The sequence below is a fragment of the Chionomys nivalis genome, chromosome 9 (assembly GCF_950005125.1).
Source record: "Chionomys nivalis chromosome 9, mChiNiv1.1, whole genome shotgun sequence".
Lineage (NCBI taxonomy): Eukaryota > Metazoa > Chordata > Mammalia > Rodentia > Cricetidae > Chionomys > Chionomys nivalis.
Genome location: NC_080094.1, coordinates 82,620,069 through 82,636,943, shown reverse-complemented (window position 1 = coordinate 82,636,943; position 16,875 = coordinate 82,620,069). Strand labels below are relative to the sequence as shown.

The window sequence follows — 16,875 nt, the reverse complement described above, 5'->3', positions numbered from 1 at the left end:
ACTGCCTGGCTTTTTTTTTTTTTTAAATGTAGTTTTTGGTATTGGATTTGAGTTATCCAGTCCAAATTCAGTGACTGGCTGGACAAAAGTCTCCAGATAGACAGGTCTTTCCCCAGGCATCCTTCCCCCCACCGCACAGAGATAGAAATAAACTCCTTCTCCTCATTCCTGGACCCTCACAAAGAGTGCACGAAGTCGGGATTGATGCTGAATCTTTTTTTTTTTTTTTAATTTTGCTTTCTTAAAGCATGTGCTGAGCTGGAGGAGGGAGCAGTTTGGCAATTCAAAAGGCCCAGCAACTTGGGCAGCGGCATGGGGAAACCGGGAGAGGGTGGGGTGTCCCTCTGTCCCAGGCCAAGGGGTAGCAAAGCCCGCGCTAACTTCATAAAATACAAAATAAGGGAGAGGTGACAGGAGGGAGATTTGTAAAATACAATATCTTAGGGGATTGGCAATAATAAAAAATAAGGTTCATTATTTACAAACAATTTCTGTTCTTGGTCTCTGTACAGTAGGAGGTGGGGGTGTGATTGTGTGTGCATGTGTTCGTGTGGTGTGTTTGTGTGTGTGTGTGTGTGTGTGTATGAGGGGCCAGAAACAGTGGTCGTGTTGGTCACTATGGGAAAGGAAGCAGAGTGGCCCAGTGAGTGGTTTTTTGGAGGAGAACAGATGGGAAGAAGAGGGAAGAGAGTGGCCAGGGGAGCTGTCCAAATGTCCGGGGACATAGAGGGACCCCAGCCACAACAGGAACAGGATGACTGGGGAGAAGAAAGACCCTCTCTCCTGGGGCAGAGGGCACCAGGGCAAGGGTGGGAGCTGGATCTGTGTCAATGAGCAAGAGAACGCCTCTTCTGGGTGCCAGTGTGTCCGTCCTGTGTCCTGGGTCTCGGAGAGGCCTAGGAGAGCTTGATGGTGGTGTTGGGGCCCAGATCCCTAAGGAGAGAAGAGATCCATGTATGAATCTACTCTGAGATGCCCATCACCCAGATTTGAACCCAGTCTAGACCAGGGAACCCTCCCCCAGAGGACAACCCTCCCCCGGGGAAATGCCCCACCCCCGAGAGGATGCCCCGCCCCTAGGAAGATGCCCCTCCCCCGGGAAAATGCCCCGCCCCTGAGAGGATGCCCCGCCCCTAGGAAGATGCCCCTCCCCCAGGAAAATGCCCCACCCCTGAGAGGATGCCCCGCCCCTAGGAAGATGCTCTTCCCCTGTTCTGGGAAGATGAGTCTCAGGGTGGTGCAGCCTGGGACCCTGTCCCTCTGCTCACCTGTCATGGAACCACTCCTTGGGGTGGGAGAAGTTGGGGCTGGTGCCATTGCCATTAGCATCCTCTGGCCAGGTCTCGCTCAAATACTTGGTGGTCTCATGGGTGCTGTCCACATAGTCATGCCGGAGGTGGTCCTGGGGCCTCGGTTCTACTGGTCCCCCGGGTTTGAGCTCCCAGCCTTCTGGGGGCTCCACAGGCAGTAGGGCACCTCGGCCATCTTCCCATGAACCTGTCCCATCATCGTAGAACAGTAGGCTTCGAGAGGGCACTGGGGAAAAGGAACAAGGTGAGTCACGGGTGCTCCTCAGGCATGAAGAGTGCAGGCTCTGAATCTTACAGGCTAACTCTGAATTCTGGTCCTAAGGTCCCTGGCTGTGTGAGCTCGGGCTAGTCACACACACTCCCCTCTGAGCTTACTGAGCATCAGTTTGTTGATCTGTAAAATGGGGATAGTAGTTTCATGGAGATTCAAGGATTCAATGAGCAATACAGAGTAAGGGATTGAAACTGTGCTTACTAAAATCACAAGCTCAAAAAAAGTCGCACTCTGGGGCTGGAGAAATGGCTCAGTGCTCTTCCAAAGGTCCTGAGTTCAATTCCCGGCAACCATATGGTGGCTCACAACCATCTGTAATGAGGTCTGGTACCCTCTTCTGGTCTTCAGACATACACACAGATAGAATATTGTATACATAATAAAAAAAAAAAAGTCGCACTTTGAGAGAGTGCTGATTGGCTTACTGAAAATGGGGATTTTTTTCCCCCTCTTGTGGTACTAAGGATCAAACCCAGAGCTTCATGCATGCTAGGGCCATGGATTCTCTGCCTCCAGGATACAGAGCTGGCTTGCCCACCCTCCCACCCTAGCCTCTCTTTCTCTCAACTTTATATTGGGACAGGGTCTCACTGAGTTGCTCAGCCCGGCCATTAGTTCATTTTGTAGCCTGAGTAATCCTTAAGCTTGCACTATCCCTGCCTTGACTTGAGAAACTGAGATCAGAGGCCTACAACTTGAGGATCTTCTGAGAACTGGGTTCTAATTCTACCACGCCACTTACTTCTTGGGAGACTCAGGGAAAACTTTTCTTTTCAGTTCTAGGCAAGTTCACTCCGGAGAAGTCAAGGGGAGGAAAAGGGCTGTTTGTTGGACACCCATGCCAGGCATTATACAGCTCACAGCAAATGAAGTCTTATACAAAACCTTGAAAATGAGGTGTTTTAAGGCCTCTCATCCCAGAGCTCAGCATTAAGGGCCCCTGCAAGTCTGCTTTCTGGCTCCAGGGTCTACTGGCTGCCTCAAGGCTTCCCTTGAAGGGTCTAATCTGTGGGAATCTGTGGAAAAGGCGGCCCCTGGCATTGTGTGAAGCTGCAGTCCGGAAACCAGTCTGCTCAAAGAGCCACCTCCTTCCTCAGGCATGCCCTCTGCCCTGCTCTTCACGGCACTCCTTCAGAGGCTCATCCGTGCCCTGCCTTCCCCTCCCTGGTGATAGCCTTCAGCCCCACTCCTGTCCCTTCTCTACTGTGACTTCCACAGCCTAGGTACCCTCACCCCCAGTCACAGCTCCCCAGAGTGGATCCAATCCCGCTTCCACTTAGTCCTCCTCCCAGCTCCCTCCCTCCTTCCAGGCCCTCAGTGTTTTGCTCTCCCCTCTCTCTGACCTCTTATCTGCTTCCTCTTTCTCCTCTGTTGGTCAGATTCCTGCCCTATGGGCCTGCCTGAAGTGGCCTCTGCCTCTGAAAACCAGGCTGTTCTTTGTCTGTACTGACACTCTAGCCTTGCTTTTCTGGCCCTGTCTTTTCCCATTTCAGGAGCTTGTCCAGAAGGCATGGTGCATGCTCACCTAGCATGCCTGAGCATGTAAGGAGAGCAGCTTCTGGGTTCCAGAAATCACCATCTAGAGAGCCTAAGACACACACCCTGGGTCACACAACTAGGAAACAGCAGTGCCCGCTGTGCTGGGTCACACACTACCCCACTGGGGTGGCACTTGGCACAGCTGCCCTCTCACACACGGTAGGCGCTCCGCGGAGTCCCAACACCTCGCTGTGGGTTCTGTGCCTCAGAATCTTTCTTTTTGGTCTTTTGTTTTTTAGAGACAGCGTTTCTCTGTGTAACAGTCCTGGAACTCTGTAGACCAGGCTGGCCTTGAATTCACTGAGATCTACCCGTCTCTGCCTCCCAAGTGCTTGGATCAGAATCTTTCTTAACTCTGTGTGTCTGGCAGTTTCTATCACATTAGAAATGACTGAAGATGGACACTTATTTGCTGTCCCAGTGCTAAAATACAAACGGCTCTTAGCCAATCCGTCATAACCACTGCCAAGTTTATACAGAGAGGTTAGACCTATAACACTCCACTGTCCCTGAAGGCTGCCTCCTCAAGTCACAACAAAGGATCTCAGAGAGGCAGACTTAGAGTCTAGTCCCAAATGTACCACTGACATTAAACACATCACAGACCCTCGCTGTGGCTCCGTATTCTGTCTGCAAAATTAAAGTGTGGAGTGAGATAACGCCAACCCAATCTTCATTTATCTGTTTGTTTGGAGACTGGATTTAGCCTTGGCTGACCTAGAATCTGTTGATCAGGCTGGCCTTGAACTCAGAAATCCACCTACCTTCCAAGTGCTAGGATTAAAGGTGTGCACCACTACTGCCTGGCTTCCAACCTCAATCTTTGAAAAATATTTATTCTTAATTTTAAAATGTATATAGGTATCTTGCCTGCTTGTGTATCTGTGCATCGCTTGTGTGCTTGGTGGCTTCAAAGGCTGGAAGAGGTTACTGGGTTCCCTGGAACTGGAGTTCCACACAGCCGTAGGCCCCATGTGGGTTAGGAATCAAACCAGTGAGCCATCTCTCCAGAGCTCCAAACATTTTTAAGACAGGGATTCATTATGTAGCCCTGGAATACCTGGAACTCTGCCTATAGACCAGGCTGGCCTTGAACTCATGCAGATCCTTCTGCCTCTGCCTCCTGACTGCTGGGGTTAAAGTACACCTGGCATGGCTTTTCTCTTGTATCTGACTCCACCCAGAATTTGAGAGGTACTCACTCTGACTGACTGTGTAGACGCTGTCAGCTGTAATGGGGTCTTCCTTCACAGTCTTGGGGATGGAAGAAAATGCAGGAAGGCAGGGCCCAAGGGAGCCCAGCACCAGAACAAAGCACAAGGCTGCCACCTAGTAGTAGACAGAGCAGCCATCAGATCTGGGGCAGGGCGGGCCTGCAAGACTGCCACCCCCAACCACTGGCTGCAAAAGGCTTAGCGCTCTCCCAAGAAAGCTCTCCAGAGCCTGCTGCTTCCTCCAAGTGAAGTCTCTTTCCCACATTACCCTAGACTGAACCCAGGGAACACGAAAGGCAGTGCCAGAGAGAGGAGGGAAGGTTCTATGTGGTTCTCACCCACAGGGAGAGAAGTCAGGAAAGGAAGAACCGGGAAGGGGAAAGGGTAGGTTGCAGATGTCACTAGGGTGGGGGACACTCTCAGTCTGAGCCCCAGGAAGTTGAAAAGAAGGAGTTAAGGGTCCCTGGGGAGCTCCAATCCCTCGGGATTTCAGAGGCAACATGTGATGTGTTCATCGGGAGGAGCCAAACAGAGGCTGGGCCTGTCCTAGGTATCCTTTGGGGGCTCCCAGAGACTCCCTGTCACCACACGCCCTGCGGCTGTGGAAGCCACTTTCCCAAGGACCTGCCCTCCACTAGATTCAGGGACATCAATCACAAATCTGCTAGAACTGGCCTGGTCAGGCCACTGACCCCTTGAGACTCTCCTAGAGAGCTGACCTCCAGAGGAGCTACCCACTGTGACCTGGTGCTAGAGCACCTACCATGAGACAGGTGCCCGTCTGGGTGGCCGCCATCTTACAAGGTCTGGAGATCTTGCTGGTGACCAGAGTCTGGAGTTTTTGCAGTTGCTGGAGCAGGGTCCTGAGGAAGGCATGGTAGTCACCAGGGGGGATCAGGCACAGAGCCGTGTCTAATACCCTAAGGGAGCCTGTCCTGCTCCTGAGTGGGCCTCCATGCTTAGGTGACCACCTCCTGCTTGGCTCCTCTGCAGGTACCAGGGACCTGCTCCATGGTGGAAAGCTGGGTAGGCCCTGAACTGCTCCTGACTCTTCTCAAGAAAGGCTCTATTTCTTTTCTCACTCAGCACCCGTCACAGACACGTCAGCTTTCCTCCTCTGCAGCCTACAGCACCCTGCTGCGACAAGACAGATGCTTGGCACCGTGTGCAGTGTGGTCGGTAAACGACAGGCATTGTTTATGTTGCTGGTTTTACTGCTACCACAACACCTGTAACACTTTGGTTTTATTTGTGGACTTCCATGTGAATCTCCGATGCTAAGTGAGGGCAAGAACTGCGCCCTACCCAGCATGGAATCCTTTGTTAAACAGTTAATATTGCACTTTTTCACTCTGCTGGGTTCATGCAGTTCCTGAGGTGAACAGCAGGTGGCAAAATAGCCCTAAAGCTCTTCGATATTTAGGGGCAGAGGTAGCTAGATGAAGTTTGAAGGCTCCGCCCCCACCGTGATTGGGTGTGAGGATGGAGTCGCGAATTCTTTAAGCCAATCAGGGCAGTGGTTGGGTTTCGCCTGAGAAACTGGAAGGAGAAAAAAGTAGCAAGGGTGCAGGAACAGGAGGGTGCCTCTTCCTAGGTACATAGGAAGTTCAGGGTTGAGTTACAACACAGAAAGACCCTGTAGGTTGTCCTCTAACCTGCACAGGTGCCCACACACAGATACACACACAGACACATACACACACACACAGACACACACAGAGACACACACAAAGACACACACACAGACACACACACAGAGACACACAGAGACACACAGAGACACACACAGAGACACACACAGACACACACAGAGACACACACAGAGACACACACTGAGACACACACAGACACACACAGACACACAGAGACACACACAGAGACACATACAGACACACACACAGAGACACACACACAGACACACACAGACACACACAAGACACACACAGAGACACACACAGACACACAGAGACACACACAGACACACACAAGACACACACACAGACACACACAGAGACACACACAGACAAACACACAGACACACACAGAGACACACACAGACACACACCCAGACACAAACACACAGACACACACACAGAGACACACACAGACACACACAGACACAGACACACACTAAATAAATGTAACTTAAGACTTAAGAAAATGTAAACAGACAGAAACAAAACAAGGGAGCTTAGCACAGTGGTAAAGCAGGCTAGTGCACACAAGGTCCTGGGTTCAAGGCAGTGGATGTGTAGCTCAGGGCACTAGAATTCATTAAAGTATTTTTCTAGACAGGGTTCCTCTGTGTAACCTTAGATGACCTAGAACTTGCTGTGTAGACCCAAGTTGGCCCTGATCTCAGAGAGATTCATCTGTCTCTGCTTTCCGAGTGCTGGGATTAAAGGCTTGCACCGCTGTTGTCTGGCCGGGTGAGCATTCTTTAATGCCACACGCCTTGTTGGTTTTAGTGATTGTGTCTTACAGAACCTTCGCAGTCCTGCCAGTCAGGGCTGCTGTCATATCCGTGGTGCCAAGAACACGGAGGCCCAGAGAGGTCCACAAGACACAGCAGAGTGGAGCAGAGCCCAGGGCTGTGATTTCCTGCTACGTTCCAGGTGCCACGTGGGTTCCCTGGCACAAATGTTCCTCAGATAAGTGCAAGGGAGTCACCCAGGGTGCTCGTTAAAGTGCGGTTGCAGAGCTGGAGAAAGGGCTTAGTAAAGTGCTCACCCAAACATGAGGATCTGAACCTGGATCCTCAGCACCCACGTGAAAAGACCAGACATGACCCAGGCATGTTGGTGCGTACCTTTAGTCCCAGTACTTAGGAGGCAGAGGCAGGAGGATCTCTGTGAGTCAAGGCCAGCCTGGTCTATAGAGTGAGTTCCAGGGCAGCCAGAGCTATATGATAGAGACTCTGTCAAAAAAAAAAAAAAAACAAAAAACAAACAAACAAACAAAAAAAAACCAAAAAACCTAGGCATGGAAGCCGGGTATGCTTGCTATAGTGCTGGTGTGTCAGGGAAGGGGACAGCGATACAGGACATAAAACCAGCCAGTTCAGCCAACCAGTGAGTGTCAGACTCAGTGAAAGACCCTGCTTCAGATGATAAAGTGAAGAACAGCCAAGGAAGACACCAGATGTTGACTTCTGGACAGCACACACACACACACACACACACACACACACACACAAAGGTAACACACAAATAACAAATACACACAGAGAGATAACACACACACAAAGATGACACATGAATATTCACAGAGAGATAACACACAAAGATAATACACATATTCACAGAGATAACAAACACACAGATAACACACACAGATAACACAGAAATAACTTACATATACAGATAATACACATATAGTAACACACAGATAGCACACTCACACACAAAGATAACACACATGCGGAGATAACACACACACAGATAACAGCCACACAGTCACAGAGATAACACAAACACATTCTTTTTTTTTTTTTTTTTTGGATTTTTCGAGACAGGGTTTCTCCGTAGCTTTTGGTTCCTGTCCTGGAACTAGCTCTTGTAGACCAGGCTGGCCTCGAACTCACAGAGATCCACCTGCCTCTGCCTCCCAAGTGCTGGGATTAAAGGCATGCGCCACCACCGCCCGGCTCACAAACAAATTCTTGAAAGCACACACACACACACACACACACACACACACGCACGCACACACGTGCGCGCGTCTAAGATTCTGACCCAGCAATCTTAGAAAAAGTCCTGAAATTTCTGAGCTCTTACAAGTTCTCAGGCCATAATGGGGAACTGGCTTTAAGTAGAAGGGTCTAGGCCAGCACACTAAACAGCCATGGGGACTACTTGCAGGTACACTAAACACTGCAGGAGAGAGAGGCTCCATGGTGGAGTCATGGGCTGCTTTCCCAAGGGAACCTGGGCTTGGTTCCTGCATCAACATGGCAGCTCATAACCATCTGGAATTCTAGTTCCAGGAGATCCAATACCCTCTTCTGGCCGCCATGGGCACTTGCACGCATGTGCTGCTCAGACATCACAAAACACTCATCACATGAAACAAACAATAGCAGTGCCGATTGCAGTCAGGCACAATGACACACTTGGTACCTAGTAGATGCAGAGGAATTAGGAGTTCAAGGTTGTCCTCAGCTGCTTAGCCAGTCTGAGGCCAGCCTACGCAATATGAGACTTGGTCTCAAAACAAAACAAGATCTACACAGATTGCTGGTCCCTCCTGCTGCAGTGAGTGATTCAGCAAACCTAACTCTGTGCCTGAGAATAAGCATTTCTTTGTTTTTGTTTGTTTCTTTAAGACAGGGTCTCTCTATGTAACCCTGGCTGTCCTGGAGCTCCCTGTATAGACCAGGCTGGCCTTGAACTCACAGAGATCTTCCTGCCTCTGACTCTCAAGTACAGGGATTAAAGGCATGCACCATCATGCCCTGAAAGAGAAAATAAGTATTTCGGTTTTTTTTTTAATTTTTAAAAATTCTTTTCATTTTTAGAGACAGAGTTTCTCAGTAGCTATGAACCCAATCCTGGAACTTTCTCTGTAGGTCTTGAACTCACAGAGATCCACCTGCCTCTGTCTCCTGAGTGCTGGGATTAAAGGTGTGTGCCACTACCACCTGGTGAGAATAAGAATTTCTAACAAGTTGAGCGACAGTGCTGACCCTGACCCTGGGGGGGGGGGAGTGCTGACCCTGACCCTGCGAGGGGGGGGAGTGCTGATCCTGACACTGCGGGGGGGGGGGGGGGGGGGAGTGCTGACCCTGACACTGCGGGGGGGGGGGGGGAGTGCTGACCCTGACACTGCGGGGGGGGGGCAGTGCTGACCCTGACACTGCGGGGGGGGGGGGAGTGCTGACCCTGACACTGCGGGGGGGGGCAGTGCTGACCCTGACACTGCGGGGGGGGGGGAGTGCTGACCCTGACACTGCGGGGGGGGGTGCTGACCCTGACACTGCGGGGGGGGGGGAGTGCTGACCCTGACACTGCGGGGGGGGGGGGCAGTGCTGACCCTGACACTGCGGGGGGGGGGCAGTGCTGACCCTGACACTGCGGGGGTGGCAGTGCTGACCCTGACACTGCGGGGGGCGGGGAGTGCTGACCCTGACACTGCGGGGGGGGGGGTGCTGACCCTGACACTGCGGGGGGGGGATTGCTGACCCTGACACTGCGGGGGGGGGGGGAGTGCTGACCCTGACACTGCGGGGGGGGGGGAGTGCTGACCCTGACACTGCGGGGGGGGGGGGAGTGCTGACCCTGACACTGCGGGGGGGGGAGTGCTGACCCTGACACTGCGGGGGGGGGTGCTGACCCTGACCCTGCGGGGGGGGGGCAGTGCTGACCCTGACACTGCGGGGGGGGGTGCTGACCCTGACACTGCAGGGGGGGGGAGTGCTGACCCTGACACTGCGGGGGGGGGGGGGAGTGCTGACCCTGACCCTGCGGGGGGGGGGAGTGCTGACCCTGACACTGCGGGGGGGGGGGTGCTGACCCTGACCCTGCGGGGGGGGTGCTGACCCTGACACTGCGGGGGGGGGTGCTGACCCTGACACTGAGGGGGGGGGTGCTGACCCTGACACTGCGGGGGGGGGTGCTGACCCTGACACTGCGGGGGGGGAGTGCTGACCCTGACACTGCGGGGGGGGGGTGCTGACCCTGACACTGCAGGGGGGGGGAGTGCTGACCCTGACACTGCGGGGGGGGGCAGTGCTGACCCTGACACTGCGGGGGGGGGGGAGTGCTGACCCTGACACTGCGGGGGGGGGGGATTGCTGACCCTGACACTGCGGGGGGGGGGTGCACACCTGGAGAGCTTCTGTCATTGATGGGCATCTCACTAGCCTGTCAATATCTAGAGTCACGTGCAGTTAAGGACAGCTGGGAAACAGGGACTGGCAAGACGACAGAGTTCCTAGTTCCTGGGGTGCATTTTGGGGTATCATCCTGACCTAGTTATTCCAGAGCCAGCCACCACCTTTAGTGAGGTAAGTGGGACACAGGGGTACCACTCACCTGTTGGCATTCTCTAGGGTTTCCACCTTCTTCCACAGTTCATTGTTCTCTGATGTGTATGTCTCCACCCTGGAAGGGTCAAGCAGGCACCGGCTGGAAGCACCCCCACAGGCTCACCTGCCCCACAGCCCCTGCCCTCCACCATCTCACTGCCTGCAGCTGGGCTGTGGCTGAGGCTGGCGCACCGGCGGGCTGATGTCCCGGTCCACAGAAGACTTACTTCTTTTCTAGACATTCCACGTACTCCTTCTTCTTGCGGCGGCTCTCCTGGGCGGAGATCTAAAGGAGGAAGTCCCAAAGCAAGAGTTACCATAACCCTGTGTTCACTTCCTAGGTGGTCCCCAATTTCAGAACTGACATCACCAGGGGACAGAGCCCTCTTCAGTGGAAAGTTCCCCATAGTCTTAGGGTAGGGATGGTTCCAGCCTTACTTTGTTCTTAATTTTCCTGCGTACCCTCTTCAAGGCCTTCTCCTCAGCCTTGGTGAGGGGGAGTTTGGTGGGGATGGGGTAACCCTCGGCGATCAAGGTCCGCTTCTCCTCTTCTGTCAAGAGCAGTGGCCCTGATGTCCCCTGTAGTTTCTGAAGAAAACAGATAATCTCAGGTTCAAATTTTTGTACACAGCACTCTGAACCTCAGTTTCCTCCCTGGAAAAGGGGAAGCATCTGAGTTAAGTCCAGTAACATGCATCGAATGTCAGATGGCTTTGGGGGGCTCCTTCGCCTGTCCTACCCAAGAATCCACAGTCCCAAAGCTCATTATCCAAGGGACCCCTAAGCAGCACCTCCCTCAGGTCACTCCCTCCCTAGGGTTCAGGATCTCGTTCCATGTTGCCCCCAAACAGTGCTCCTTGGAGATAGCCTGGGTCACTGCCAGGCTCATAAATGTGAGATTCTCAGCTCCATCACAGCGAGGCTTCTAGGCTTCTAGGTCTCGCTGCCTCTGATTTCCATGCATCTTGAGGCAGAACTGAGAAATCCCCCCTCTTCCTTGCCAGATGGGCACCTCCCTGAAACTGATGGGATAGGTACCAGATGTAGGACGTCCCGACCCCTTCACTGATCAGGCACCAGGTAAACCTACTCATTGCCTCGCCTCCAGGACCAGTCCATCCCTAGTTGCTTACGTGAGGGGCAGTGAGGAGCGGAGAAGTGGAAATGGCTGTGGAGGAGCGGGCCATGGGCCGGACAGGGCTGGAAGGGGGCAGAGAGCGGGGACTCTGGGAGCCGTCACTGTCACTGCCATGGCTGCTGGGGGGTGTTGGAGGCATCTGCAGGAGGTCCTCTGCAAAAAGAAGAGGGCTAGGTTAGTAGGGTTGCACCCCATGTCGTCTCTGACATCATGAGTTCAGCTGAACATGGGCCATGCCAGCCCTGTCCCTGAAGAAAATGTGCCTGCCAATAGGTCCTTAACCTCCGTTGGAACATCAGAAGCCCCTTGACAGTTCCAGGAAGACATCTGGCACCCCAAGAGATGACTGCTGAGTACTGCCTATCTCTGACAATGCAGTGGAAGCCCCCTGTAACTTTGATGAGGAGCCCCTGGGCTATATGCTTCCCTACCTGTGGCTTTTGCAGGATTTGGGTTCTTTAGAGCCCCAGCTCTACGGTGCAGAGGGGCCTAGGCTCTCCAACCAGACCCAGAGTGGCGCAGGCTGACCAGTGTCCTCCCATTTTCTTTTTCCAGCTCTAAAATGCTGATCCAATTTCAAGGACAGGGATTACAGCCAAGGGCGAGGAGTGAGTTTCTCTGCTGGGCAGAGCAGCAGGAAGGCCAACACTCAGCAGGTGTCAGAAAGCGATGTCTCGGAGGCTCAGCAGCTAGCAGAGATGCCGGGAAAGCTCTGGGATGGCACAGAACCCCCTGGAAGCTCTAGGAGTGGAAACCTGGACGGTGTGGCCATACAGTGCAGGGTCTGGCATGGGTTGGCCCCACAGCAGGCCTCCCTTCCTCTTTCCTTTGACACATACTTGTCTCTTACAGATCACATTCTGAAAAGAATGCTGGGCTTGGAACCCACAGACCTGAGATCAAGTCCTGACTGTGTGTCTCCAATACGTGCGATCTTAGTGAGATTCCCAGCCTCAAGTTCCTCCTCTATTGAATAAGATTGAAATGACTCTGCTCCAAGTCACAAGGATGCAGTGAGCTCGTAAGTGAGGGGAAAGCTCTACAGTGCGAGGAGTTTTAGCACAAACCTCCACACCTTGTCAGGCTTCCCTTCAACACCTATGGTGCCTTATTCACATTTCCAGTTCAGGGCTCGACATACGAACAGTAGATGTTGACTCAATGTTAACAAATTGATAAGGTGGGGTTGAAACAGTTGTGCTACCTTTTCTCATTCCAGTAACTCACAGAAGCTGACCGCGCCCCTTGACCTAGTGAGCTGTACAGGCTCCCTGTGGATTTGCTATCTGCATGCCCATATCGCGACTTTAGGGTACAGAATTGTCTTCTTGTTTTATTTTGGCAATACCTGAGACAATTAAGATGGTACCTAGTAAACCTTGATTGGATGCATGGATAGATGGATGGTGTTTGGGTAGATGGTTAGATGGTTAAATGGATAAATTGATGGATGTTTGGTGGATGTGTTGATGGATAGATGGGCATATGGATGTTTTGTTAGTTGGATGGATGGACGAGTGTGGAGATGGGTGAATGAATGGATGGGTGGGTGGTAGAGTGATAGATGGATTCACAGATGAATGGATAGCTGGATAGACAGATGTGTGGATGAATGAACAGATGTTTGGGTGGATGGATGGATGGATGGATGGGTGGGTGGATGGGTGGATAGATGGGTGGGTGGGTGGATAGGTGGATGGATAGATGGATGAATGGATGAATAGATGGGTGGGTGGATGGGTGGATGGATGGACGGATGGGTGGGTGGATGGATGGGTGGGTGGATGGGTGGATGGATGGGTGGATGGATGGGTGGATGGGTGGATGGATGGGTGGATGGATGGATGGATGGGTGGATGGATGGGTGGGTGAGTGGATGGATGGGTGGATGGATGGATGGGTGGATGGATGGGTGGATGGGTGGATGGATGGGTGGGTGAGTGGATGGATGGGTGGATGGATGGGTGGGTGAGTGGATGGATGGGTGGATGGATGGGTGGGTGAGTGGATGGATGGGTGGATGGATGGGTGGATGGATGGGTGGGTGGGTGGATGGATGGATGGGTGGGTGGGTGGATGGATGGGTGGGTGGATGGGTGGATGGATGGGTGGATGGATGGGTGGATGGATGGGTGGGTGGATGGGTGGATGGATGGGTGGATGGATGGGTGGATGGGTGGATGGGTGGATGGATGGGTGGATGGATGGATGGATGGGTGGATGGATGGGTAGGTGAGTGGATGGATGGGTGGATGGATGGGTGGATGGATGGGTGGATGGGTGGATGGATGGGTGGGTGAGTGGATGGATGGGTGGGTGGGTGGGTGGATGGATGGGTGGGTGGATGGGTGGATGGATGGGTGGGTGGGTGGATGGATGGATGGATGGGTGGGTGGATGGATGGGTGGATGGATGGGTGGATGGGTGGATGGGTGGATGGATGGGTGGGTGAGTGGATGGATGGGTGGATGGGTGGATGGATGGGTGGATGGATGGATGGATGGGTGGATGGATGGGTGGGTGAGTGGATGGATGGGTGGATGGATGGATGGATGGGTGGATGGATGGGTGGATGGGTGGATGGGTGGATGGATGGGTGGGTGAGTGGATGGATGGGTGGATGGATGGGTGGGTGAGTGGATGGATGGGTGGATGGATGGGTGGGTGAGTGGATGGATGGGTGGATGGATGGGTGGGTGAGTGGATGGATGGGTGGATGGATGGGTGGGTGGGTGGGTGGATGAATGGGTGGGTGGATGGGTGGATGGATGGTTGGGTGGGTGGATGGATGGATGGGTGGGTGGGTGGGTGGATGGGTGGATGGATGGGTGGATGGACGGATGAATGGGTGGATGCGTGGACGGGTGGATGGGTGGATGGATGGACGGATGGGTGGGTGGATGGATGGGTGGGTGGATGGGTGGATGGATGGGTGGATGGATGGGTGGATGGGTGGATGGATGGGTGGATGGATGGGTGGATGGGTGGATGGGTGGGTGGGTGAGTGGATGGATGGGTGGATGGATGGGTGGGTGAGTGGATGGATGGGTGGATGGATGGGTGGGTGGGTGGGTGGATGAATGGGTGGGTGGATGGGTGGATGGATGGGTGGGTGGGTGGATGGATGGATGGGTGGGTGGGTGGGTGGATGGGTGGATGGATGGGTGGATGGACGGATGAATGGGTGGATGCGTGGACGGGTGGATGGGTGGACGGATGGGTGGGTGAAGACTGATGACTATAAGGTGGTCTTTAGTTAGTGAGTGGGTGGAAGGAGGATCAGCAAATGAAGTGACGTTGGTAGAACTGTGACAGTTGAAGACTGGTAAAGAAGGAAAACAAGGGAGCGAGACAGATAAAGAGCAAGAGATCGGAAAGGTGAGAACATTTGGGGGAGGAGTGGGAGTTTTGAGGGAGATTGGGAGGGTGATGTGGAAGGGTCTTCTTTTTTGTGATGATTTCATTGGTTAATAAAGAAACTGCCTTGGCCCATTTGATAGGCCAGTCCTTAGGTGTGTGGAGTAGACAGAACAGAATACTGGGAGGAACTGAGGCAATTGCCATGCCTCTCCTCTCTGGGTCAGAAGCGATAAAGCTCCAGCCCAAGATGGATGTACACTAGAATCTTCCCGGTAAGCCACCACCTCGTGGTGCTACACAGATTATTAGATATAGGTTAAAGCAAGATATGAGAGTTAGCTAGTAAGAGGCTAGAGCTAATGGGCCAGGCAGTGTTTAAAAGAATACAATTTGTGTGTTGTTATTTCGGGTGTAAAGCTAGTCGTGTGGGAGCCGGATGGGATGAAAAGCAGGCCTGCTCGCCTCCTCACTACAGGAGGGTGAGAACATTTGGGGGAGGAGTGGGAGTTTTGAGGGGCAGGGGTGCTCTAGATGCTGTCTGTCTGTAAGCAGAAAGAGTCTTTCTTGCGCATGCTTACCTGGCATCACCTTGAGAAACTGGCTCACTTCTGGGGCTTCTGCTTTGACTACTGGCAGCTGAGTCATTTCTCCTGGGGCCTGAGAAAGAGACAGGTTCAGTTCCATCACCTGCCCCTGGGACAATCCTCACTATGCTATTCACCCTCCTCCCTCCTTCAGATTGGAGATCTACCCTGCATAGTTGGAAGAATGGCTGGCTTCAAGAGTCCTAGGCTCAGCCTGGAGAGAACAGAGAGGCAGGTTCTCGTGTTTGGAAAAGCCTCAACTACACCTATGAGAGAGAGTGGTGGTTACATAGTGAAGGTCAGAACGGAATCTCAGGAAACTGGGTTCCTGTGGCCTGGGGCTATACCACCTTCCGGGTAGATACTATGAAAGCCATGTAGGCCTTGGTATGTGGTATGTGGATGCCATGAGGACGGGAGGTCATGTTAGTTCCATGGTAGCCATTCAGGAGGGATTACTTGGTCAAGGCTCAGAGAAAGCTGAAACGTGCCATGAATCCTGGGATAGAAATGGGCGTCTGGTCCATACACAGATGCTCGCAGCAGTGAGAGCCCTTGAGGGGCTTCACATAAGGCACGATGAAAACAGATGGAAGTTCTTAATGAGTACGCATTCCTATTGGTTTACATCCCAGAGGACGGTGTAGTTTTATACGTGTGAACTTCACCAACATGCACGTAAGTGGTGATCTCGGTGAGGAGGCTGTGACTCTTGGGATTGGCTCTCCCCACTGAGTCTGCTGGCAGCAGAGGTCACCACACTGCATAGGGATAGAGTGCTGAACACAGGACAATGAAGAGGAATCAGGGAGGGTGCAGGGTATCCAGGAGCCTGGTCATTCCCTGGTCTACACCCAGCTCAATGTCAGTGCTACAGAGAGGGGACATGAAGGGACGATGTAGAGTGGCGGAGGCATTTTCGTGGTTCAGATGGTTCTTTACGGACTGGCTCTGTGCCCTGCACCGCTCACAGAGGGAACCTAACAGGAAAAGAAGCTTTGATATTTCTGACTTGGTGATTTGGGACTGAACTCCTGGGAACTTCTGTCTGTTTCCTTCTTTGCTGTGGTCCCTTCCTCCTTTTGATTTTGGCTGACCAGTTCTGGCCACTAAGGATCTAGCTGGCTGTCAATCAGTCCTTCAATGTTGGAAATAGGGGGTGGCCGGCAGGAGGCAACCCCCCTGCCTAGGCATTAATGTTTGTTTGTTTTTTAAACTGTATAATTTTAGGCCTTGTGGCTTGCACCTGTTTTACGGGGAAGGAAGCTGAAGAGAAAAGAGAGGAGACAATGTATTCGGAGCACAGTCATGAACAAGCCTGAGCTCGCAAAGCCTATCCCAGAGGCCAGGGGTCTGGGCCTCACTCCTGAAGGGTCTTGGGTTCACAGTTGTTGCCTATACATGTTAGAAGTGGAGGTAGGGTTGGTTATG

The 16,875-nt window shown here is 52.9% G+C and overlaps 1 protein-coding gene across 3 annotated transcripts in view; it reads right to left on the bottom strand.

Annotated features, from left to right (window-relative positions):
* Positions 1 to 201: 201 nt before the first annotated feature.
* Creb3l1 (cAMP responsive element binding protein 3 like 1) overlaps positions 202 to 16,875 on the bottom strand; it is a 45,774-nt gene continuing 29,100 nt past the window's right edge. The window contains exons 4-12 of one of the 3 annotated variants that reach the window (XM_057780918.1): positions 15,439 to 15,517; positions 11,496 to 11,653; positions 10,801 to 10,950; positions 10,590 to 10,648; positions 10,370 to 10,438; positions 5,101 to 5,200; positions 4,326 to 4,452; positions 1,269 to 1,536; positions 202 to 933 (exon numbers count right to left, since the gene is read on the bottom strand). In XM_057780918.1, the coding sequence (XP_057636901.1) occupies positions 897 to 933; positions 1,269 to 1,536; positions 4,326 to 4,452; positions 5,101 to 5,200; positions 10,370 to 10,438; positions 10,590 to 10,648; positions 10,801 to 10,950; positions 11,496 to 11,653; positions 15,439 to 15,517 (1,047 nt within the window). In that variant the 3' untranslated portion in view covers positions 202 to 896. The remainder of the gene's footprint in view (positions 934 to 1,268; positions 1,537 to 4,325; positions 4,453 to 5,100; positions 5,201 to 10,369; positions 10,439 to 10,589; positions 10,649 to 10,800; positions 10,951 to 11,495; positions 11,654 to 15,438; positions 15,518 to 16,875) is intronic. The other 2 variants (XM_057780920.1, XM_057780919.1) reach the window with 2 other exon arrangements.